This window comes from Jaculus jaculus, chromosome 9 (genome assembly GCF_020740685.1).
Source record: "Jaculus jaculus isolate mJacJac1 chromosome 9, mJacJac1.mat.Y.cur, whole genome shotgun sequence".
Taxonomy (NCBI): domain Eukaryota; kingdom Metazoa; phylum Chordata; class Mammalia; order Rodentia; family Dipodidae; genus Jaculus; species Jaculus jaculus.
Genome location: NC_059110.1, coordinates 43,265,433 through 43,285,654, shown reverse-complemented (window position 1 = coordinate 43,285,654; position 20,222 = coordinate 43,265,433). Strand labels below are relative to the sequence as shown.

At 37.0% G+C, this 20,222-nt stretch overlaps 1 protein-coding gene across 1 annotated transcript in view; it reads right to left on the bottom strand.

The window, feature by feature from the left end:
- Trdn (triadin) overlaps nt 1-20,222 on the bottom strand; it is a 444,085-nt gene that overhangs the window by 165,473 nt on the left and 258,390 nt on the right. The window contains exon 14 of the mRNA XM_045159783.1: nt 1,565-1,618. Coding sequence (XP_045015718.1) covers nt 1,565-1,618 — 54 coding nt within the window. The remainder of the gene's footprint in view (nt 1-1,564; nt 1,619-20,222) is intronic.

Genomic DNA, 20,222 nt, shown 5'->3' with positions numbered 1-20,222 from the left:
ATAGGGTACTTATAAATATTAGGTGTTTCTTACATGGTCTAATTATGTGCATGTTGTGTGAAAGACCTATGGAGGTTTGCAGTGCCATTACCTGATTCTTGCTTTTCTGAGCCCTTGTTTAGGTAGCCCCTCTCAGCAGTATCACAAAATCATATTGACCAGTGTGCTCATCAGCATGTCCCTCTACCTCCCTGACCACGATACGTTCAACATGATGTAGAGACTCCAGGATACTTTTTATTCAGCAAGAAATCCTTTACTCCAAGAATAAATGTTGAAGCTCCCTTGCTCCATATTGTTTTAATGTACAAAATGTAGAGCCCATAGCCTTGACCAGAAATTAAATAAATTTCCATATATCCCTTCAGTTTCTTCCTCTTAAACTCTTTTACTATCAAGCCTAAGTAAAATTAATCCCTGCCCTAAGTAAGACTTCTACATCTGTCCACAGTCTTCACAAGTGTTATCAAAGCAGAAAAGGCCTAAAGTGTTTGCATTATATGAGCAAAAGGCACACATGCTTACACACACACCAATGATTTTTTTAGCCAGGAGTCATTTGCTTGAGAAAATTACTCTGGTTTGCATATTCACTCAATTTTTCTCCTTCCATAAATATTTGTCACATTCCATATCAAAGGTTTCATACAAAAGAAATAGTTTTATTGAACTGATAATCAACATGAAAACTTAAACCAGCTTCATAGTTCTCAACTATTCTAGCATATATTGTTCATAAATAACATTTTGGTCAGATGCAATAAGTTCCCTCACTTATCATGTCACATTATATGCTAATGAGTCTGCAATAAGGGCCTTCTACCCTGAAACAATCATGCTACAGTCTAAATGTATCTCTTTTACTGCTTGATGTTGTACCATCTAGCACAGAAAAGGAAATGAAGATCCTCTCCAATGAGAATTTTACCTCCTAGTTCCTTACGGTGCCATCTGAGATTTTAATAAGTGACAAGGGCATACAACTGGCATCTTTTCTCTTGTTTTTTCAACTTACTTTTCCTGGTTTTACAATATAACATTTTTGAGACTGCAAATATATTAGTAAGTGATAAAAAAAATAGTTAGAGTGATGTATTTTCTAGTCTTATACAGAACCAAATTTTTGCAGGGGTGCATTTAGGAAGTAATGCTCATTTAGTAACATCCCAATGTATTCTTCTAGTGGAAGATAAACCATAGGACATAAACAAAACATTGGAAATTGTACGGTAGATAACATCTGCTTATAATTTTATATATCTATATGGATTACTATAGAAATATGTCTAAATGCTCAATGTCTGAAACTTGGAGCATGATACTAATTATTAGTTCCTTAAGCTGTTCATCTACAAAATTGGTGTCACTTTCCATAGTACTTGCTACAGTGGCAGAGAAAATACTTGTAATAGGTAACTTCATCTAACAATATGTTTTCGTAACAATCCAGCAGGTGGCGATCTTCTGCAATTAACAGCTTTGGCTTTTTGTCAATAAAACAATATGGAATTAAGAGGAAAATATGCAGTTGCTTTTCTGTTGTTTGTTTTGTTTTATTGCTTACCTTGTGCTGCAACTTTTGTAGTTCCTTGTTTGGATTCAGTAGATTTTCCAGGCTCTTTAGAAAAAAGTGAAATGAGTTACCATGAAGAACGGTTTCAGAACTAGAGTAATTTAAAGAGGAAAATATACAAAAGAAAGAAAAAAAACAACATAGGCATTGCTTTATTTGCATATGTATACAGTGTGTGTGTGTGTGTGTGTGTGTACACATTGTATTGTGTGCACTTTGTGTGCATACACAATCAACATTGTTTTTGACAGAATTATTCTTAAGAAATAAAGTAATTTAGGAAATTGCAGTGAGATAATTTTTTTTTTTTTCAAGGTAGGGTCTCACTCTGGCTCTGGGTGACCTAGAATTCACTATGTAATCTCAGAGTGGCCTCGAATTTATGGTGATCCTCCTACCTTTGCCTCCCAAATGCTGGGATTAAAGGCAAGCACCACCACTCCTGGAGGCAGTGTATTGTTGAGGGCAGGCTTGTGGGCATTCTAGCCAGTTTCCCTTTCCCAGTGTTTGGCACACTCTTCTACTGATGTTCTTTGCTGATGCTGGTCAGGAGGTGATGTCTACCCTCTGCTCATGCTGTGGTTTACCCCTGCAATCATGGAGCTTTGCCTCAACTCTGAAGCAAAAATAAACCTTTTATTTTCCCCCATAAGCTGCTGTTGGTCAGGTGATTTCTGCCAGCAATGAGAACCTGACTGCAACATTTGAAAAACCTGATGACCCAGGTTTGATTGCTTAGTTCCCAAGTAAAACCAGATTTACAAAGTGTGAGTTTGTTTGCAGTGGCAAGAGGCTCTGGTGTAGCCAAACTCACTCACTCTCTCTCTCTCCCTCACTCCTTCTATCTCTCAACTAAATAATAAATAAAATAATTTTTTATGTCTTTAAATATTTTATTTTCATTTACTTATTTGAAAGAGAAAGAAAAAGACAGAGAGAGGGAGAGAGAGAGAGAGAAAGGACAAGTGCAAATGAGTTCCAGACACATGTGTCACCTTGTGCATCTGGCTTATGTGGGTTTGCGGAATTGAATGTGGATCCTTTGGCTTTGCAGGCAAGTGCCTTAACCACTAAGCCATCTCTCCAAACTAAATAAAATATTTTTTAAAAATCTCAAAATCACCACATTACCAGGCCTTTGAAATTCGATTGGGCATTTTAAAATAGAGTGGATGACTAAAAGTTAACAGCTGCTCAATATGATAATAAAATCCAGAACAGCCTACTTCAAACTGTAGTACTTTTCTCTAGCACATAATTCTCTACAGAATAATGACCATGTGCTTCAATATATGTTGTCAGACAGTGGAAAAGTTTTATATTATAACTTTTTTTCTCCTGAGTTCAGAAATTTTAGTCAAATAATATTCAAAAACACTTATGTGATAAACATGCAAACATTATTTAGAATAAAAATTAAGATTAAAAAAGATTTAAAAAATAAGATTTCATTTCACAACTCACTTAGAATGGTTCATGATTGATTGTTTTTATTACATGTTTGAAAAGTGAATTATTTAACAATATAGGGAGTGAGATTTGATAGTCATATGCATTCATCCATCAGACAATTATTAAAATTGCAACACTAGTGGAATTATAAGGGAACAAGTTTGTATTAACATAACAAGCTAAGGTTGCATGTTTTCTGGATAAACAAAAGATACTCAGTTTCTAATTCCTGCTTTCCTTTAGTTGGAGAGAGAAGTATTCTTTTATATCATAATCACCATTATGAAGCTGTTAGTTCTTCATTTTGTTTTATCTACATATGATTTTAATTGTAATCATGGTTATTTCTACATATAACATATGTATTTCCAAAAATTAAATTCTATTACCAAGACCTTATATAGAAGTAAAGGACATAGTTTTACAGGAGGAACTATCCAAGCTAACAAACATTCTTGTATGAGTTTGTCTACTTCAGAATAGATGGTCACATTAAATAAGTCCTCAACATTTACAGGTGTATATACAATTCTTAATGTATTTGTCTGTACTCCTCCCTTCCTACATTAATGTGAGTAACACTCATAAGTACATATTAGCCAGGCATAGTGGTACACAGCTTTAATTCCAGCCCTCAGGAGGCAGAGGTAAGGAGAATTGCTGTGAGTTCAAGGCCAGCCTGGGACTACATAGTGAGTATTTATGAAGTAGCTGGTAAATAGAAAAATATAAGAAAAGAACACATCCTAAAGACCATCAAAATCGTTAAACTTTCAAAGCTTTTACTCCTTGAATTTGAAGTTCTTAACATATAGTACTATTGTAGAGCACTGATGGTAAAACTTTTGATCATCTATTAGTATAGTATTTGGCAATTTATAATTGATTTTACATCTTTCCCTCCTTCCTTCCTTTCTCTGATTCTTCTTATGTATTCCTGAAATCACTGACCCTCAAGAACTTCCCTTTGGTGGGTTTGATTGGATCATCCACCACACAGGGGACTTGGAAGTGCTTTCTTGGGTCCTGTTATTTTTCTACTGACATTCAGCATTTCTGTCAGCTGCATCCACCTCAGCAATCAGGTTCAGCAACTTGTCCCTGATTGCTCCACACTCATTTGCATGTTCTGTCAGGCTGGTTGTCTTTTCTTTGCCTGTGAATTCACCTGCCTCTATTTTGCTGTGCACACATGAATTGGACACATTTTAGGCGTCATTCCCTTGGGCTCTTCTATAGTTCCCTCTCTGAGCTTCCCCACCTCTGTCCCTGTCATAGTCAGCTCTGTGATGCTGGGATGAACCCCCAAACAAGACACAGTTTATGGGAGGAATGAGATTCATTTCAAGCTTCCAGATCCAGGGGAAGTTCCATAATAGCAGAAGCAGCTGACTCCCTTTCACAGGTCCACAGAGAGACAAAACCACACAGCCAGCACCACCAAAAGCAAGCAACTTGCAACAGAAGCATGGATTCCAGCAGAGTTCACTGTGCATGTCTTAGGCTGGAATTCAGATCCACCCCCAGTAACTCACCCCAGTGTAGCAGGAGTCTGCCAGCTAGGGGCCAAAGCTGCAAACAACGTCAATAACACCCAAGTTTATTGAGAGACATAGATTCGAACTACCATAGTCCCACATAGTTCCTCCAAAAACACATCCATTTACTATGCACATAGAGCACCATCCATACTATTCCTAAGTGAAAGTGTATTTCATAGAAGGTTTTCTGTAATGTCCATTTGTAAATGATTAATGTAATGGAAGTAAATAGCAATTTTACATATTCCTTCTCTGTGCATAAGCTTTTAAGTTACTTCATATTAGTTCACAAAAGATTACATGAACTACATGGCAGTAGAAACTAATAGTTTAAAGCCAAATGCATTTTTAACAACTCTGTCAAATTGCACCCATCTAACAGTATTAGCAGTCACAGTGTTATCAAGGATATGTGTAGCAAGGATCAAATATCACATCTGCTTGTATACAGCATTGCCAAATTCAAAACCTCTGGATTGAAGGCAGATTCAATGCTGAGCCCATCATTGTACAACACAAGAAAACCAAAAGAAAAGACATTAAGTCCAGACAGACACATTTCTCTCACAGATAGAGTTCTTGATTCCTTTTGTTTTCTGCCTTTTAATAAAGAAAGTAATTTTACTTGGGATAATTCCAAACATGTAAAATGAACAAAATAGTATAATCATGAAAATAGAATCTATCTATCTATATATATATATGTTGGGTGCATACATACATACATATATAAGTTACCAAGCATCATCTAGTTTTATTTCTTCTATACTTTTTTCTACTACTAGCACCTCACAGAAGATTTGAAATGAATTTGCTATCTTGTTATGTTTTGATAATTAATAAATGTTTTTTAGCAGAGATACTTGAATAATGGTGGATTAATTTCAGTATTATTCAACTAAAGATTATAACTATGATATTGATAAATTTTAACTTGTGCTGCAAAATCATTGTCTAGCATAAGTAAGTTCTGGGGTTCAAACTCCAGAACCACAGAATGATAGAAAAATAGAAAAATCTTCACTGTAAATTCAGGCATTATGAGCCCAAATTAAAATATCAATATAATTCACTTGGAAGTTCTTTACTTGGAAAATTACTTAGTTACTATTCCTAAAGTCATGAAATATATTGCATTTATATCCATACATTTTCATGCATTATGTCAGCCAAATGTTTCAATTTCTTGATTCCATAGGAATGGAAAAGCTTGATTTAAAAAAACTGAAAAAAAAATCCCAAACTATAGTTATTTTAATAAGGAATTGATTTGTGAGTAAAAATTTAAATATTTGTTTTAAAACATCAGCTTCATCTATAGAAAGAATTTTGCATTATACCTTCAGCTACTGTAAGGTACAATATTTTCAGCATCAAAATGTGCACTTAGTGTGCATGGTCCTAAGCAAGAGTGTATGAGTGCCTTGGAGAGGTCAGAGGATAACTTTCTGTTCAGTCCTCTGACTTCCTTTCTCACTTGAACTGGAAATTGTCTCTTGGGATTCATGCTGTTTCTACCAGCTTCCAGGAAATCCTTCTGTCTCTGCCTCCCATCTAGCCTTCAGCATCAGAGTGCTGGGATTATAGAAGACTGTCATGGATTCTGGCTTTTTATTTGGTGTCTGGGGATCAAACTGAATTTAGGAACTCTAGTTTGAGTTGCTACCACTTTATCCACTGAGCCATCTCCCATCTCTCCAGCCCAAACTTAGTATTTTTGAAAAAAAAAAAACAAACAAAAACCTTTTTTTTTTTTTTTTTCTCTAAGGGTTATCCTGACTGGAAAAAACTTACTGAATTTATTATGGTTCTGCTTTTTAGAGGAAGATGGAAGAGATCAATTACTATTTCACAATCAGCCATGAAGAATCCTAAAATAATATATTAGTTCCTTCAATTCAGGAAATAACAACCAATAAAAAATGAAGATTCCACTAAACAAAGTAACAACTTGAAAAGGAAGATAGAATGAATGGTAGCAAGTGATGAGGCAGGAAACGAGTTTTGATATTGTAGTCTTCCTTTGGCCCATTTCTTAATGCACAGCGATCTGTGCTCAACAGTGGCTTCTATCTCATGGTGTAATCACATAGTTATTTACACAGCCATCCCTTCTTGCTAGCTTATCAATTCCCAAAGGAAAGTAATTATTACCTATTTTCATAACTCTATCACCTAAAAAACTAGTGCAAATACTGTGTTGAATAAACAGAAAGAAATTGCATAGAAAATTTAATGATAAAAGAGAAAATTTCCAGTTGGCCAATTTAATATGAGATCAAATTGGGAATCTGTTTAAGTATGACATTACACAATTACTAACTACACTCTTATGTGTTTTGATCATTGATTATATATTATGCAGAATGCCTTTTATATTTAAATTTTAGATTTTGCATAGGTTATTGTGTGATCAGATTGCATCAGCATTTTTCACTATTTGAAAATTTTGACTAAACATAAGATAAACAGATCTTCAGGACTCAAGTTATGAATCAAAAATATTTTTACTAATTTTCAAAATAAATTTAAAAATATTATATTTGCTTACTTATTTAAAAGAGAGAGAGAGTGAGAGAGAAAGTGGTTATGTCAGGGCCTCCAGCCACTACAAACCAACCCCAGAAGTGTGCGCCCTCTTGTGGGAGCTTATGTGTGTCCTGGGAATTGAACCTGGGTTTGGCTTTGGAGGCAAGTGCCTTAACCACTAAGCCATCTCTCCAGTCCAAAATAAACATTTTTTGTTTATTTTTATTTATTTATTTGAGACTGACAGACAGAGAGAGAGAGAGAAAGAGGGAGAGAGAGAATAAGAGAGAGAGAGAGAGAGAGAGAGAGAGAGAGGGAGGGAGGGAGAGAATGGACATGCCAGGGCCTCCAACTACTGCAAATGAACTCCAGATGCATGTGCCCCCTTGCGCATCTGGCTAATGTGGGTCCTGGGGAATCGAGCCTAGCACCAGGGTCTTTAGGCTTCACAGGCAAGCACTTTGCCGCTAAGCCATCTCTCCAGCCCCCAAAATAAACATTTTTAAAGTGAACTTTCTTCCTAGTTCTATAATATGCAGGACATTTAGATTGTGGTTATGTTTGATGACTAAATGTAAAAAAGTTTGATAACTGTTACATAAACTAGAAGGGAAATTCATATTCATTGGTTAAGCAATTGAAATTTGGACCAACATATAAAATCAACTTTTATTTTATTTGTTTGTATTTTCTGCTTATTTGTATGTATGTTTATTATTTGAAGCAGGGTGTCATTTGACCCCAGGCTGACCTAGAATTCACTACTACAGGCTGGCCTGGAATTCATGGCAGTCAATGCACCTCAAGCATCCCTCCCAAGTTATGGGATTACAGGTAGTAATCACCATGTTTGACTCTAACAGAAAATCATTTTGATTACTTAATATGTGTACAGCTCTTTTGTTTTGGTTAGAATTAAATTCAATAACTGCTTATCTCACAGTCCAATGAGCTGCTAAAGAAGCATTGTCCTCTATTCTTATAAAACCGTGGTTTAATTTTAGATGCAGATGCTCTCGAAATCAAAAAGGGTTACACTTAAGTGAAAAGTTGCTAAGTGCTTACGAGTTCTTAGGTTAAGCCTCTTAAACTTATGCTCCAATAAAGAACATTTCTGGGGAATTTCTTCATTTTAGTATGATAATTACCCTACTGAGATGAAATTAATCATGAAGCAGCCTTTGGCCATCCTGTCTGACCAAGGGGACTGAAGTCTAAAAGAAGGGCCTATTTGCTGCCAGATATGCAAATTTTAAAAGGTACACAATGTAGAAATATGAATAATTTATCAAAATAACATTATTACTGGAGGTTAAAAATCTGTATAAACTGACAGTGCCATTTGTAGTATGTGTGTAACTTAGCTAGAATTATTTTCCCCCAAAGAATCTTTACCTCATCAAATAGGGTAACGTTTTTCATATACTAAGTAGTTATAAACAAACAAAAATTATACAGTCCAATACCAAAAACTATATCATATAAATCATCCACTGTCTACTAAATAGTTTTCTTGGGGGGGATCATTTAAGAAATCAGATTCTCCATTGCTTTCCACTTAAATATTTCTGAGCATTTCTAAGTAAGTTGAGAAAAATCTGTTTGAAATAGACATAAGTTAAAAATCTATCAATACTTATATATGATAGCAGCAGCTTTTCCTAGTATTATTTGAAGAGAGCTAAGCACAGGCAAATGAAACGATTGAGAACCTCAATCAGAATCAAGTGCAGTTCCCACTCAAAACCTCATCTAGCTTTCTGAATAGAACGTGTGGGACTGATACAGTTCCTAAGCAATCAACAAGTTAAATTTTAAAGTTTGATGGCAAGATATGAATATATTTCTACATTTAGAAAATTAAACTTTTGTAATTCAAAAAGGAAATTAAGAATAATGCACAAATCATTCAGACTCCTGGTCTTCAAAGCATATTTAAAGAGAGAATAGATTTAATTTATAGTAAAACAAAAAGTGGGGGAGGGTGGCTGGAGAGATAGCTTAGCAGTTAATGTACATGCCTGCAAAGCCCAAGGACATAGGTTCAATTTTGCAGTTCCTGCATAAGTCAGATGCTCAAGGTGGTACATGTGTCTGGAATTCCTTTGCAGTGGCTGGAGGTTCTGGTTTGCCCATTCTTTCTACATATCTGCCACTATGTATCTCTCTCTTTCTTTCTCTCCCTCCTTTCCTCCTTCTCTCCCTCCTCTCTCACATAAATAAAAACATTTTTAAAAAAGCATCTAGTGAATGTCATGTGTCTAATAAAACAGTAGAATTCAGCACCACAGAAATGTATGAAGTATGTCGGGAGCCGCAGCTGCTCTTTGACCGTGAGAGCTAAGGGTGTTCTCTTATCTCTTAATACAAAGGAGATCTTGTGATCTGCAGCTGTGCTTTGACCTTGGGAGCTAGGGTGATCTCTAATCTCCTAATCTTGGTCCCAAAGCATTGTTTAGTGGGCGCCTGATAGAGGGATTAACCTGGATTAACCCTGGTGAAACTGACCTTAGGCATGTAAACATTGTCCAAAAAAAAGGTTCCATCTTCTATATATAAGCCATGTCTGCCTGAATAAATCTCGAGGCTTTGACAAACACCTAGCATGGTCTCCTTTTTGTGTCTGTTTGCCTCCCATTCAGGTTAACTTCCCCTTGGGTCCTTGTTCAACTCCCCGCTGGCCAGGGCAGAAGTACTGCTCCTAGGGATGCCAGACAATTATTTGTTTTAGAGGCCTCTTACATCCCTTGCCTAAATCAAAGAGCTAGTATCGGTATGCATTCTAGGTCCTTTTCTATTTTCAATAGCAGCTTTCTAAAACCACTATTTGAATAAGAATATTTGAAGAGTTTCTCTATATATTGTTTTGATAGAAAATGTCCTTGATTGTTCTTGTGTGTGTGTGTGTGTGTGTGTGTGTGTGTGTGTGTGTGTGTAGAGGGATGTATATTCATGTCTGTACAGATGCGCACATCACATGGGCCTGCTTGCAGAAGCCAGAAGAGTGTCCACTATTGCTCTGTCTCTCACTGAATCTGGAGGTACCTGCCTGTTTTTATGTTAGACTGGCTGGTAAAGGATGTGTTTCCAGCTCTTCAGTATTAGGGTTATAGGCATCCTTAGCCATACTGGCATATATATATATATATATATATATATATATTATTTGACAGCGACAGACACAGAGAGAAAGACAGATAGGGGGAGAGAGAGAGAATGGGCATGCCAGGGCTTCCAACCTCTGCAAACGAACTCCAGACACGTGCGTCCCCTTGTACATCTGGCTAACGTGGGACCTGGGGAACCGAGCCTCGAACCAGGGTCCTTAGGCTTCACAGGCAAGTGCTTAACCGCTAAGCCATCTCTCCAGCCCCATACTGGCTTTTTATATGGAGCTAGAGAGTGAACTCACATCATATTATTATTGTGCAGCAAATGGTCATACCCATTGAGCTTTATACCCAGTCTGATTAGCTCTACTATTGATGATAACCTCAATAATTATTTCCATTTCTTTAACAGTAGTTAGCAGTAAGAATTCTAACCTACAGGGTGTACTGACTTTCTTAGGAAATGCATACTTTTCAAAACAATTTGAAATCAGTATAAATTTGAATAATTTCCAATTTTCAGTAGAAAAATGACACTTTACTAAAATTAAATGTCATGATTAGAAAATATCACATTTCCTATATGAGTGATTGACTTTCCTGGCTTGTCATCTAGGATTGATTTACATTCTTTAAAAAAGATAAATAAGTCAGAAATACCTTTTAGAAAATAAACCACCTTATGATATATAAACTACATATACATGCATATATAAATTACAAAATTTGTGACTTTTCAGTGATGTCTGTCAGTTAATGTTTCAAAGGTAAACATGAAATGAGCTTCTGATGACAGACACCCTAACTCAAGGCTCACATGGAGCAGGGAATGGTTTTTCTTGTTCAATAGCATGATATAGATCCACTGATACAAACAGCCACTATGGTTCTAACATTGGTAAACCATGTGACAAGGGGTCACCATTCTGGTTTTCATCTTAACCAATAATGATAAGTAGCACTTTTACTGCATTACTCCATTTAGAAATCTTAAAAACGAACAGAAATTTAAGTGGACCTCTAGTTTGTGAAAATCTAAAGAAGTACAGAAAGAGAAAACAGAAACTGAGAGCCAACATGCCTTGTTCTTACCCCTGTCCTCTGTAACACAGTCCTAGGCTCTGAGCACACATGTATGCAACATGCCTGCATACACAAATGAGAAAATATTACATTGCAAGATGTTTGAAAAACGAGTGTTAGATGCCTGAGAATTCTACATCTAATGGATAACAATTATCCTCATAAACCACTCTGACTGCCTGTGTCTTTATTTTTCCACTATAATTTTTCACATGTCAAAACTATGAAGATGTTATAAAGAGATTCTAGTTGCATGTAAATCTTGTGGTTTAAAACATGCAGATTTACTATACTGCTAAGTTAAAAATCAGTTCCAAATAAAAGAAACACAGAATTATAAGTCAATTAATATAATGAAGAATGCAAGGTGATTTATTTTAAAGAAAATGCTTTTTTACTAAACCTTCACGGTGAACCAAGAATTTAGGGATGAATTTGATTTTAAGTGAGAAATTGTTTCCCAAAACAATCAACAAGGTCTATCTATCCCTCAATGTTTCCTCGGTTATTGCACTAGTGCTCAATGACATCAAATTACTGAAATATGACAGTAACTTCCACACCCTTTCTGGGTAGTGGTACTTATGAAAAGTGCTAGATAATTTGAGCTTGAGAGACTGGATAGTCATAGAAAGGCAAGTATGCAAATAATATTGATGAAGACATAGGGCACAGATGCATAAAAGGCTAAAGAAAAGAAAGCTGTTAGTTGGGCTAAGGATATTGCTAAGTGTTTAAGGCACTTGCTTGCAAAGCCTACTGATATGGGTTAGATTCCCAAGTACCCACATAAAACAAGATACACAATATGACACATGCATCTGGAGTTCATCTGTAGCAGCAAAGGCCCTGACATCACCATACTATTCTTTTTTGTGCTCTCAAGTAAATAAGTAAATAAATAAAATAGTTTTTTAAAAAGAAAGTTGTTGCCAGCCATGGTGGCACATGCTATTAATCCCAGCATTTGGGAAGGTGAGTTCAAGTCAGCCTGACACTACATAGTAAATTCCATGTCAGCCTAGGCTACAGTGAAACCCTACTTCAAAAAGAAATAAAAGAAGAAGGGCTGGAGAGATGGCTTAGTGGTTAAGCGCTTGCCTGTGAAGCCTAAGGACCCCGGTTCGAGGCTCGGTTCCCCAGGTCCCACGTTAGCCAGATGCACAAGGGGGCGCATGCGTCTGGAGTTCGTTTGCAGAGGCTGGAAGCCCTGGCGCGCCCATTCTCTCTCTCTCCCTCTATCTGTCTTTCTCTCTGTGTCTGTTGGTCTCCAATAAATAAATTAAAAAAAAAATAGAAAAGAAAAAAAAAAAGAACAAAAAGAAGAAAAAGAAAAGAAAAATGAAAGGAAAGAGAGAAAAAAGTTGTTATATAAAGGAATTATGAAGAGTCTTGTACTTAGAGGGAACACCTGAATCACAAGGCCCTAGAAGGTATGATGAAGGCTGACCTTAACTTTCACTTGTTTCTCTCTCTGTCTTCTCTCTATCTTTTTTATATTACCTATTTTTTTCTTCCTTCATTTCTTTGGTGCTGGCCTGTAACTCCCAGTACCAGCATGTGCCTAATATCTACAATGAGTTGTTGATCAGAGAGACCTGCAAGGTTTTCCAAAAGAAGACAGATTTCTGTCATAGTACTTGATGACCCACCAAAGGTTAGTGATAAGACCCTACTGCTGAAGACATCATATGCTGTTGGTATGGAACATGGAGTGACCTGGCTGTAATTTGGAAGAGAGTCAGTACACAGACAGTTGGCTAGTCTAGTGCTAGAAGGTGCTACATGAGTAAATGGGGGAAAATGACCAACATATGTCCAAGCAACTCATGGTCTAAGATACTCAGCAGCAAGCAACCTGTCATGATGCTCACACAAGTGCAACAGTGTCACACAGACATGGTGGGAAACAAACTGCTCTTGATTTGTCTAACTGATTTGCTCAGTGGAACAGAACCCATAGCTGGAGCTGGGAATCAAGTCATAACCATATCCAAAAATGAGCCTTCTTTCTAGTATCAAGTTCCCACAAATCATGGGCTACAAGAAGGCCTACACCTATTAAATTTTCTCTAAAATAACAATGGTTATCCCATTTATCTGATGCTAACTGCACTCTCCATTGGAGAATTTGCTTCTCTTTTTCAGGTAGATGCAGATCCTAAGGAGATAACCAGCCCAACATACCTCAAAAGGGCCCAGGTGAAACTAAGTGTAATTGGGGAAATTAGCAAGAATGCTGCTTTCTTGGTGAACCTGGTACCAGCACAAAGGTGAAGGAGATAGACACAGAGAATACTCAACTCCTATCAATCCAGATATCCAGAGATACAGATATCCAAGAACTTATCACTGAAGCAGACCTAAAATGAACCCAGCATGGCTCAGGGAAATGCAGAAGAGGGAATAGAAAGAATGTCAGAGCCACATGTCAGGTCATTATGCACAGAGACATTGCCTCTTACCCATAACTTATGGCTAAACCCACAATGCACAACCAATATTCCCCAATAAGGAGGGTCTTTGCAGGAAGGGAGTGGGGGGAAAGGAGAGGGAGGAAGCTACTGATGGTATCAACATGACTGTATACATACTGTGTATATAAGTAATAAAAAATTATTAAATTAAATAAGCAGGCCAGTGACCCGAAGCTATCTTCACATACAATGTTAGTAAGTAAACAGTATTAAATGTATTTTATAGATAATTTCCAAAAGCTGGACAACCAACTGATCAAATCTTGTCTAAATAAGATACTCTAATAACTATAGTCAAATCATATTCTTTCTGATGGTACTTTTACATTTGGTCACTGGCCATGTTACTGAGTAGAATTATCTAGAATTCTTTCAATTTGAGGGGGTGTTGTTGCATTCAGTTCCTTGTTGTTGGAACAAGCACCCAATCAGACAAAACTTATATGAGGAATGGCTTTATTTCAGGCTTACAAAATCCAAGAGAGGGCTGGAGAGATGGCTTAGTGGTTAAGCACTTGCCTGTGAAGCCTAAGGACCCTGGTTCAAGGCTCGATTCCCCAGGACGCACGTTAGCCAGATGCACAAGGGGGCACACGCATCTGGAGTTCATCTGCAGTGGCTGGAAGCCCTGGTGCGCCCATTCTCTCTCTCTCTTTCTCTGTCACTCTCAAATAAATAAATAAAAATAAACAAAATCCAAGAGAATGCCATCAGTGCAGAAGAAGATGTCTCCCTTTCCTAGATCTAACCAGGGATACAGCACTAACCGCCAGCACTACAGAAGTAAAACGCTGCAGCTGAAACTGCTCTCTCCATGCCTTTAAGCCAGAATTTAGATCTGTCCACAAACACAACATCTTGCTAGACCCTAAGATCAGCCCAGCAGTGACATTATCTGTCTACCAGGGCTCTATCTGATAGAAACTGAAGTTACAAGCTCAATTTTCATAAAACACCTGGTCTGTAGGGTCGTGCATTTTATACTAACACATTCAGACAATCACACATGCCTAACAATAAATTTTGTTTCAATAAGCTCTATTAAATTTAACTTGCTTAGGGTCTTTTATTAAAAGAAAACATAAATTTTAAAAACTGGTTAAAAATAAGTTATGCAACAATTGGAATTAAAATCTTAGCAAATGTAGATTTTTTTTCTATTAGTCTTACTTTTTTTGAAATATTTTATTTATTTATTTGCAATGAGGGAGAGAGATTGAGAGAGAGAATGGGCATGTCAGAGCCTCTAGCACCTGCAAACAAACTCCAAACACATGTGCCACCTTTTACATCTGGCTTATATGTGTACTGAAAATCGAACCTGGGTACTTAAGCTTCACAGATAAGCACCTTAACTGCTAAGCCATCTCTTGAACCCTGTTTTGTTTCTTTTTTCTTTTTTTTTTTTTAATTAGTTTTCTATTCAGCAAATACAGGCAGTTTGGTACCATTATTAGGAAAATGCATGACCTACCCCCTCCCCATTGGCCCCTCCTTGTTGAGGTACATGGGTCATGCCTTGTGGAGTTAGCCCACAGTTATTGGTACGATAAATGTCTCTGCATATCCTGACCAAACATGTGTCTCTGACATTCTTTCCGCCCCCTCTTCCGCAAAATTTCCCTGAGCCATGTTGGGTTCATTTTTGGTCTGCTTCAGTGATGAGGTGTTGGGGGCCTCTGAGGTTCTGGCTCTCTGATTTGGTAGGAGTTGATTTTTCTCTGTGTTGGTCTCCTTCCCCTTGTGCTGGTATCTGGTTCTTCAGGAAAAGAGCACCCTTGCTTGTTTTGCTAATTTTCCTTAGTTTCAGCCGGAGCCCTTTTGAGGTATGATGGGTTCAGAGAGTCTTTTTTCTGTAGCTCTGGCTGGTCTGGAACTGGCTATGTAAACCACAGTGGACCTGAATTTACAGTGGCTTTCCTTCCTCTGCTTCTCTAGTGCTTGATTTTGATTTGGGGGTGCCAGCCACCAGCCTGCCTGCTGGTTTATGTTATTGTTGATTGCGTTTCTTTCTTTTTTGTTTGTTTGTTTCTTTTTTTAAGAAAACTTTGAGTTATGCATTTTCTTTAAATTTTCTGTGATTTTTGAAGGTAAATAAAATGTCCCTGGAATTATAAACCTATAAGTGATAATGTCTTTAAGTAGACAAATATTTAAGGAAATGGAAAGAAAACACTGTTTACTGTTGAAAAGAAGAAATTATCAGAATTTTGAGATTTGTCTGTCATGCACAGAGGATAAAATAAAGCTATTTTTATTTATTTATTTATTTATTTATTTATTTGAGAGCGACAGACACAGAGAGAAAGACAGATAGAGGGAGAGAGAGAGAATGGGTGCGCCAGGGCTTCCAGCCTCTGCAAACGAACTCCAGATGCGTGCGCCCCCTTGTGCATCTGGCTAACGTGGGACTTGGGGAACCGAGCCTCGAACCGGGGTCCTTAGGCTTCACAGGCAAGCGCTTAACCGCTAAGCCATCTCTCCAGCCCAAAATAAAGCTATTTATACCAACAAGACAGGTTAAATCTGATAAACACAATAGGTTTTAATGTAATGTAATTAAGACTTCTAATTCATGTTAAATTTGAAACAATAGAAAGCTGTAAGTAGAAAGCAGATTTTGGGAAATAAATGGCCTCTGAAGAATCTAAAATTCCACACATGGAGGAGTAAATTAAAACTATGAAAGTGAATAATGTGCCAAGAACAAATAAGCAAAGTTTCCATTGCCACCTCAGCAAGAACATGCTGTTCTCCATGTACCACAGCAATCCAAATGCTACTTTCAATGAGGCCAGGGAGAGGAAAGTTTGGAAGTTTTTTAAATGAGAGAATAAAATTCAGATTAAATAAAAGAGAAAATTAATTTCATTGGTGAGAAGAGGTGGGGTACAGCTTTCAGGCAGAGCCTAAAATGGAATTACTCCATTTATAAAGCAACAGCTCTGTCTGAGTTGCTCCATTTTGAACATAAGTGTTGAGAGAGAACGAGTCCATACCTAGTTACAGCAGTGCACAATCACCTAGCAGCACACAGAGGCACACATTGACCATTATCTGTGCCAATCAACAATAGCACCAGAAAATACACTAAATTCTGTCAGAAACAACAAACTTGTGATCTGATCTGTCACTCCAGATGTAATCTCCACACTTTGTTACTATAAAGGAAGAAACACTGACCACTCAGCAGTCACTAGTTATGAGGCTTTCTCAGGTAATGTCCACAATGAAGGACTCCAGCCTCTTTCCTCTTCCTCCAGAATGAATTCAGGATTGCGCCTGACTCTCAGTCCAATGCAAACTATCCCTGGACAGCCACTATGTAACCTCCTGGATATGTATTATTGTTTTGTGTATAATGTGTGAACTGAGAAGTAATGCTAGTTATTAAGGTTGAAATGAAAGAATTTATTGTCAATGGACAGTTATTAAACAAAATTTAATGCACATTGTAGCAAGAAAAACTAAGGTAAGTTGTGAATTTATTATTACTCAGTCAAGTATGGAAAGATATTAATGTGTCCAGATACATTTCCTATATAGTACCTTAGTGTCAGATCTTTAAGGGTTTCCCAAACAACTATTACTAGTATGATCTAGAACTTGGAGTGTGAACAGAAAAAAGGCAGTCATTGGAGGTTTCAAGTCAACACTGATAAAATGGATACAAATAGTGTAACTCCTTTAAAAAATGTGGCAGAGTGCACTAAAAAAGAAAAACACAGACTTCAAAGTGGCTTGCAAGTAGCAGGAAGGTCAAATAAAAGTATTTATTTATTTACTTACTTATTAGCAAGCAAAAAGAGACAGAAGAGAGAATGGACACCATGGCCTCCAGCTGCTGAAAAAGAGCTCCCAACTCATGTGCCACTTGGTGCATCTGGCTTTACATGGGTAATAGGGAATCTTACCCAGGACATTAGACTTTGCATGCAAACTGCTAAACCACTGAACCATCTCTCCAGACTAAACAAAAGGATTTTTTCCAACATAGGAGACCCCTGTTTTGTTTTAAGAGAGTAAAGAAATACCTAATGTAGAGAAAACAATAAAAAATCTGAATGTGGGAATGCAAGATTTCTAAATGTGTGAGCAGAGAGTCCACAGGTAGAATTGCCTGCCTGGTGACATAGGACCTCAGCATCCTCCCTGCAAAGTCAGCAAACAGCAGCTCTATTCCGTGAGGACAGCATTGTGATCCACAGTGTTGTAGTTTGACACTGAAATGTAAGGGAAGCACAGCTGCAACCTGTGAGGACAGCACAGTGATCCGCAGTGACACAGTTTGATTTTGAAATGTCAGGAAAGCACCACTATTTCCTCCGAGGACAGCGCAGTGATCCACAGTGGCACACAGTAGGCAAAGCATGAGGAAGAGATCCAAGTGAACAAACAAATAAATAAACAAATTATAAAAGCTAAAAATAGAATTTTACACAGAAAGGAAACTGAATTTTACTAGGGAAAGATAAACAAAGAAAAATGCTGGTGAGAACAATTTAAAAATCTAACATAGGTAATCCAAACATTGCCTGATGAAAGATGGCAGTTGAAGATGAGAAAATATGCCTATTTTTCAAATTAAAGTTCACTGTCCAGGTATTATAATGAATGAAACTATGTTTTTATATCTTGTCTGTGTGTATTGGGCAGTTTATCAATGCAGTATATCTTTCTCAAACCAAAGTGGACCTTTGGCACACAGAATAAGACAAGTACTTTTCAACTATCTTCACTTTTTTAGTATCAGAATCTGCCTTCTCTTCGGGATTTTCCAACAAATATTTGAATGAAATGGCAACTGACTCCTGAAATTATGTGATGTACTAAATGCCACATATTGGAGGCTCTTTCTTCAAGCTGGTTTGCAGCCACTTCATTTTGTAAACATGTAACTGATTGTTATGTTGCTGCTTATATCAGGCATGTTGTAGAATGTATACTTCTAGCATTCAAGAAGAAATGTCATTGAAAACCTCAACCACTCAGAAACAATCCTGGTTTACTTCTTTTATATTTTTATTTATTTGTATTTTGAGAGAGAGAGAAAGAGAAATAAACAGAGAAGGGAAAGATAGAGAGAAGGTGCACACCAGGACCTCCAGCCACTGCAAACAAATCCCAAATGCATCTCCCTTGTGCATCTGGTTTATTTGGGTCCAAGGGATTTAAAATTGGATCCTTATCGCTTCTCGGCCTTTTGGCTAAGATCAAGTGTAAAATTGGATCCTTCATCTTTGCAGCCATTTCTCCAGGTCCTGGTATACTTCTAATTGCAGAGACTCTACTTCTTGTAATTGGTGATAAGATAGTGTTTACTACATATCTGTGTCAATGGTTCGAATAGTTCAAATGGTTTAACTTTTAAGTTACACACTAATATTCTAAATCCATATTTTAGCTTCTAAACATGGACTTCCATATAAGGGCATTTAAGAACTTCATTCCTTCCTTCCTTTCAAGCAATACAGAGGATTATGCGTTTCCTTTGGAAAAAGCAGGCCCTGATGTTCTGCATTCAGATATACTCTTAACTTAATATTTCCCTGTAATTAATAGCTCTCTTAATATCAAAGTGACAAGCTATAATTATTATTGGCACTACGTTGAAATGGATATTGGCCCATATTGTAGCAAGTGGAATGTTCTCCCTTGAGGACTGTCCAAAAGGAAATGATGGGACATATTAGCACTGGACTATAACTCTGAATATTCCAAAGTCAGCTTCATATGCACAAATAGGGAAGTAAATATTCAATTAGCATAGCACTATTTACAAAGTGTTTGAGAAAGTGAATGGATGCTAGTATATTTAAACAACTTCCCACCTATGTACGTAAAAGGCCAAATATTAGTCTTCAATGAATGGTTCCACTGAACTCTACTCAAACAGATATTAGGTTGTGAACTGACCCATTTCTCATATTCATCACATGTCCTGGCATCTGATCCATTAGAAGGGAGCAAACATTTTAAAAATGTGGACTGTATCAGATTAAACACTAAAGAGTTTGGAAATTTTATTTTAAAACAAAGTGTTAGCAATGCTTCACATTTTCTGCTCCCCAAAATTAGGTCATGTAGACTTGATCTCATCCACATACGGGGAAAACAGACCTTTACAAAGTATATCACATGTTTTTGCAAGTTTTGAGACACCAGAAGGTAGATAGGGAAGCACTTGGTTTCTTATATTAGTTTCACTTGTGCACAGAAACTAAATGGCAAATAAATTATATCATGTCTCATATATAAAAGAATAGAGCTGTGGCATCCATCAATCACTCGTGGATTTATTTACAATCAAGGAAGATTTATAGAGCACGTATATCCTACAAAGCATTTGGTAGAGTTTTGTGGATGACTCCGAGGTCTACAAGACAGCATGTCTGTCCTAAAGGAATTTGTGGTTTGGTTCTTTTACTAGTAATGCCATGAGGGAGAGGAAAAAAAA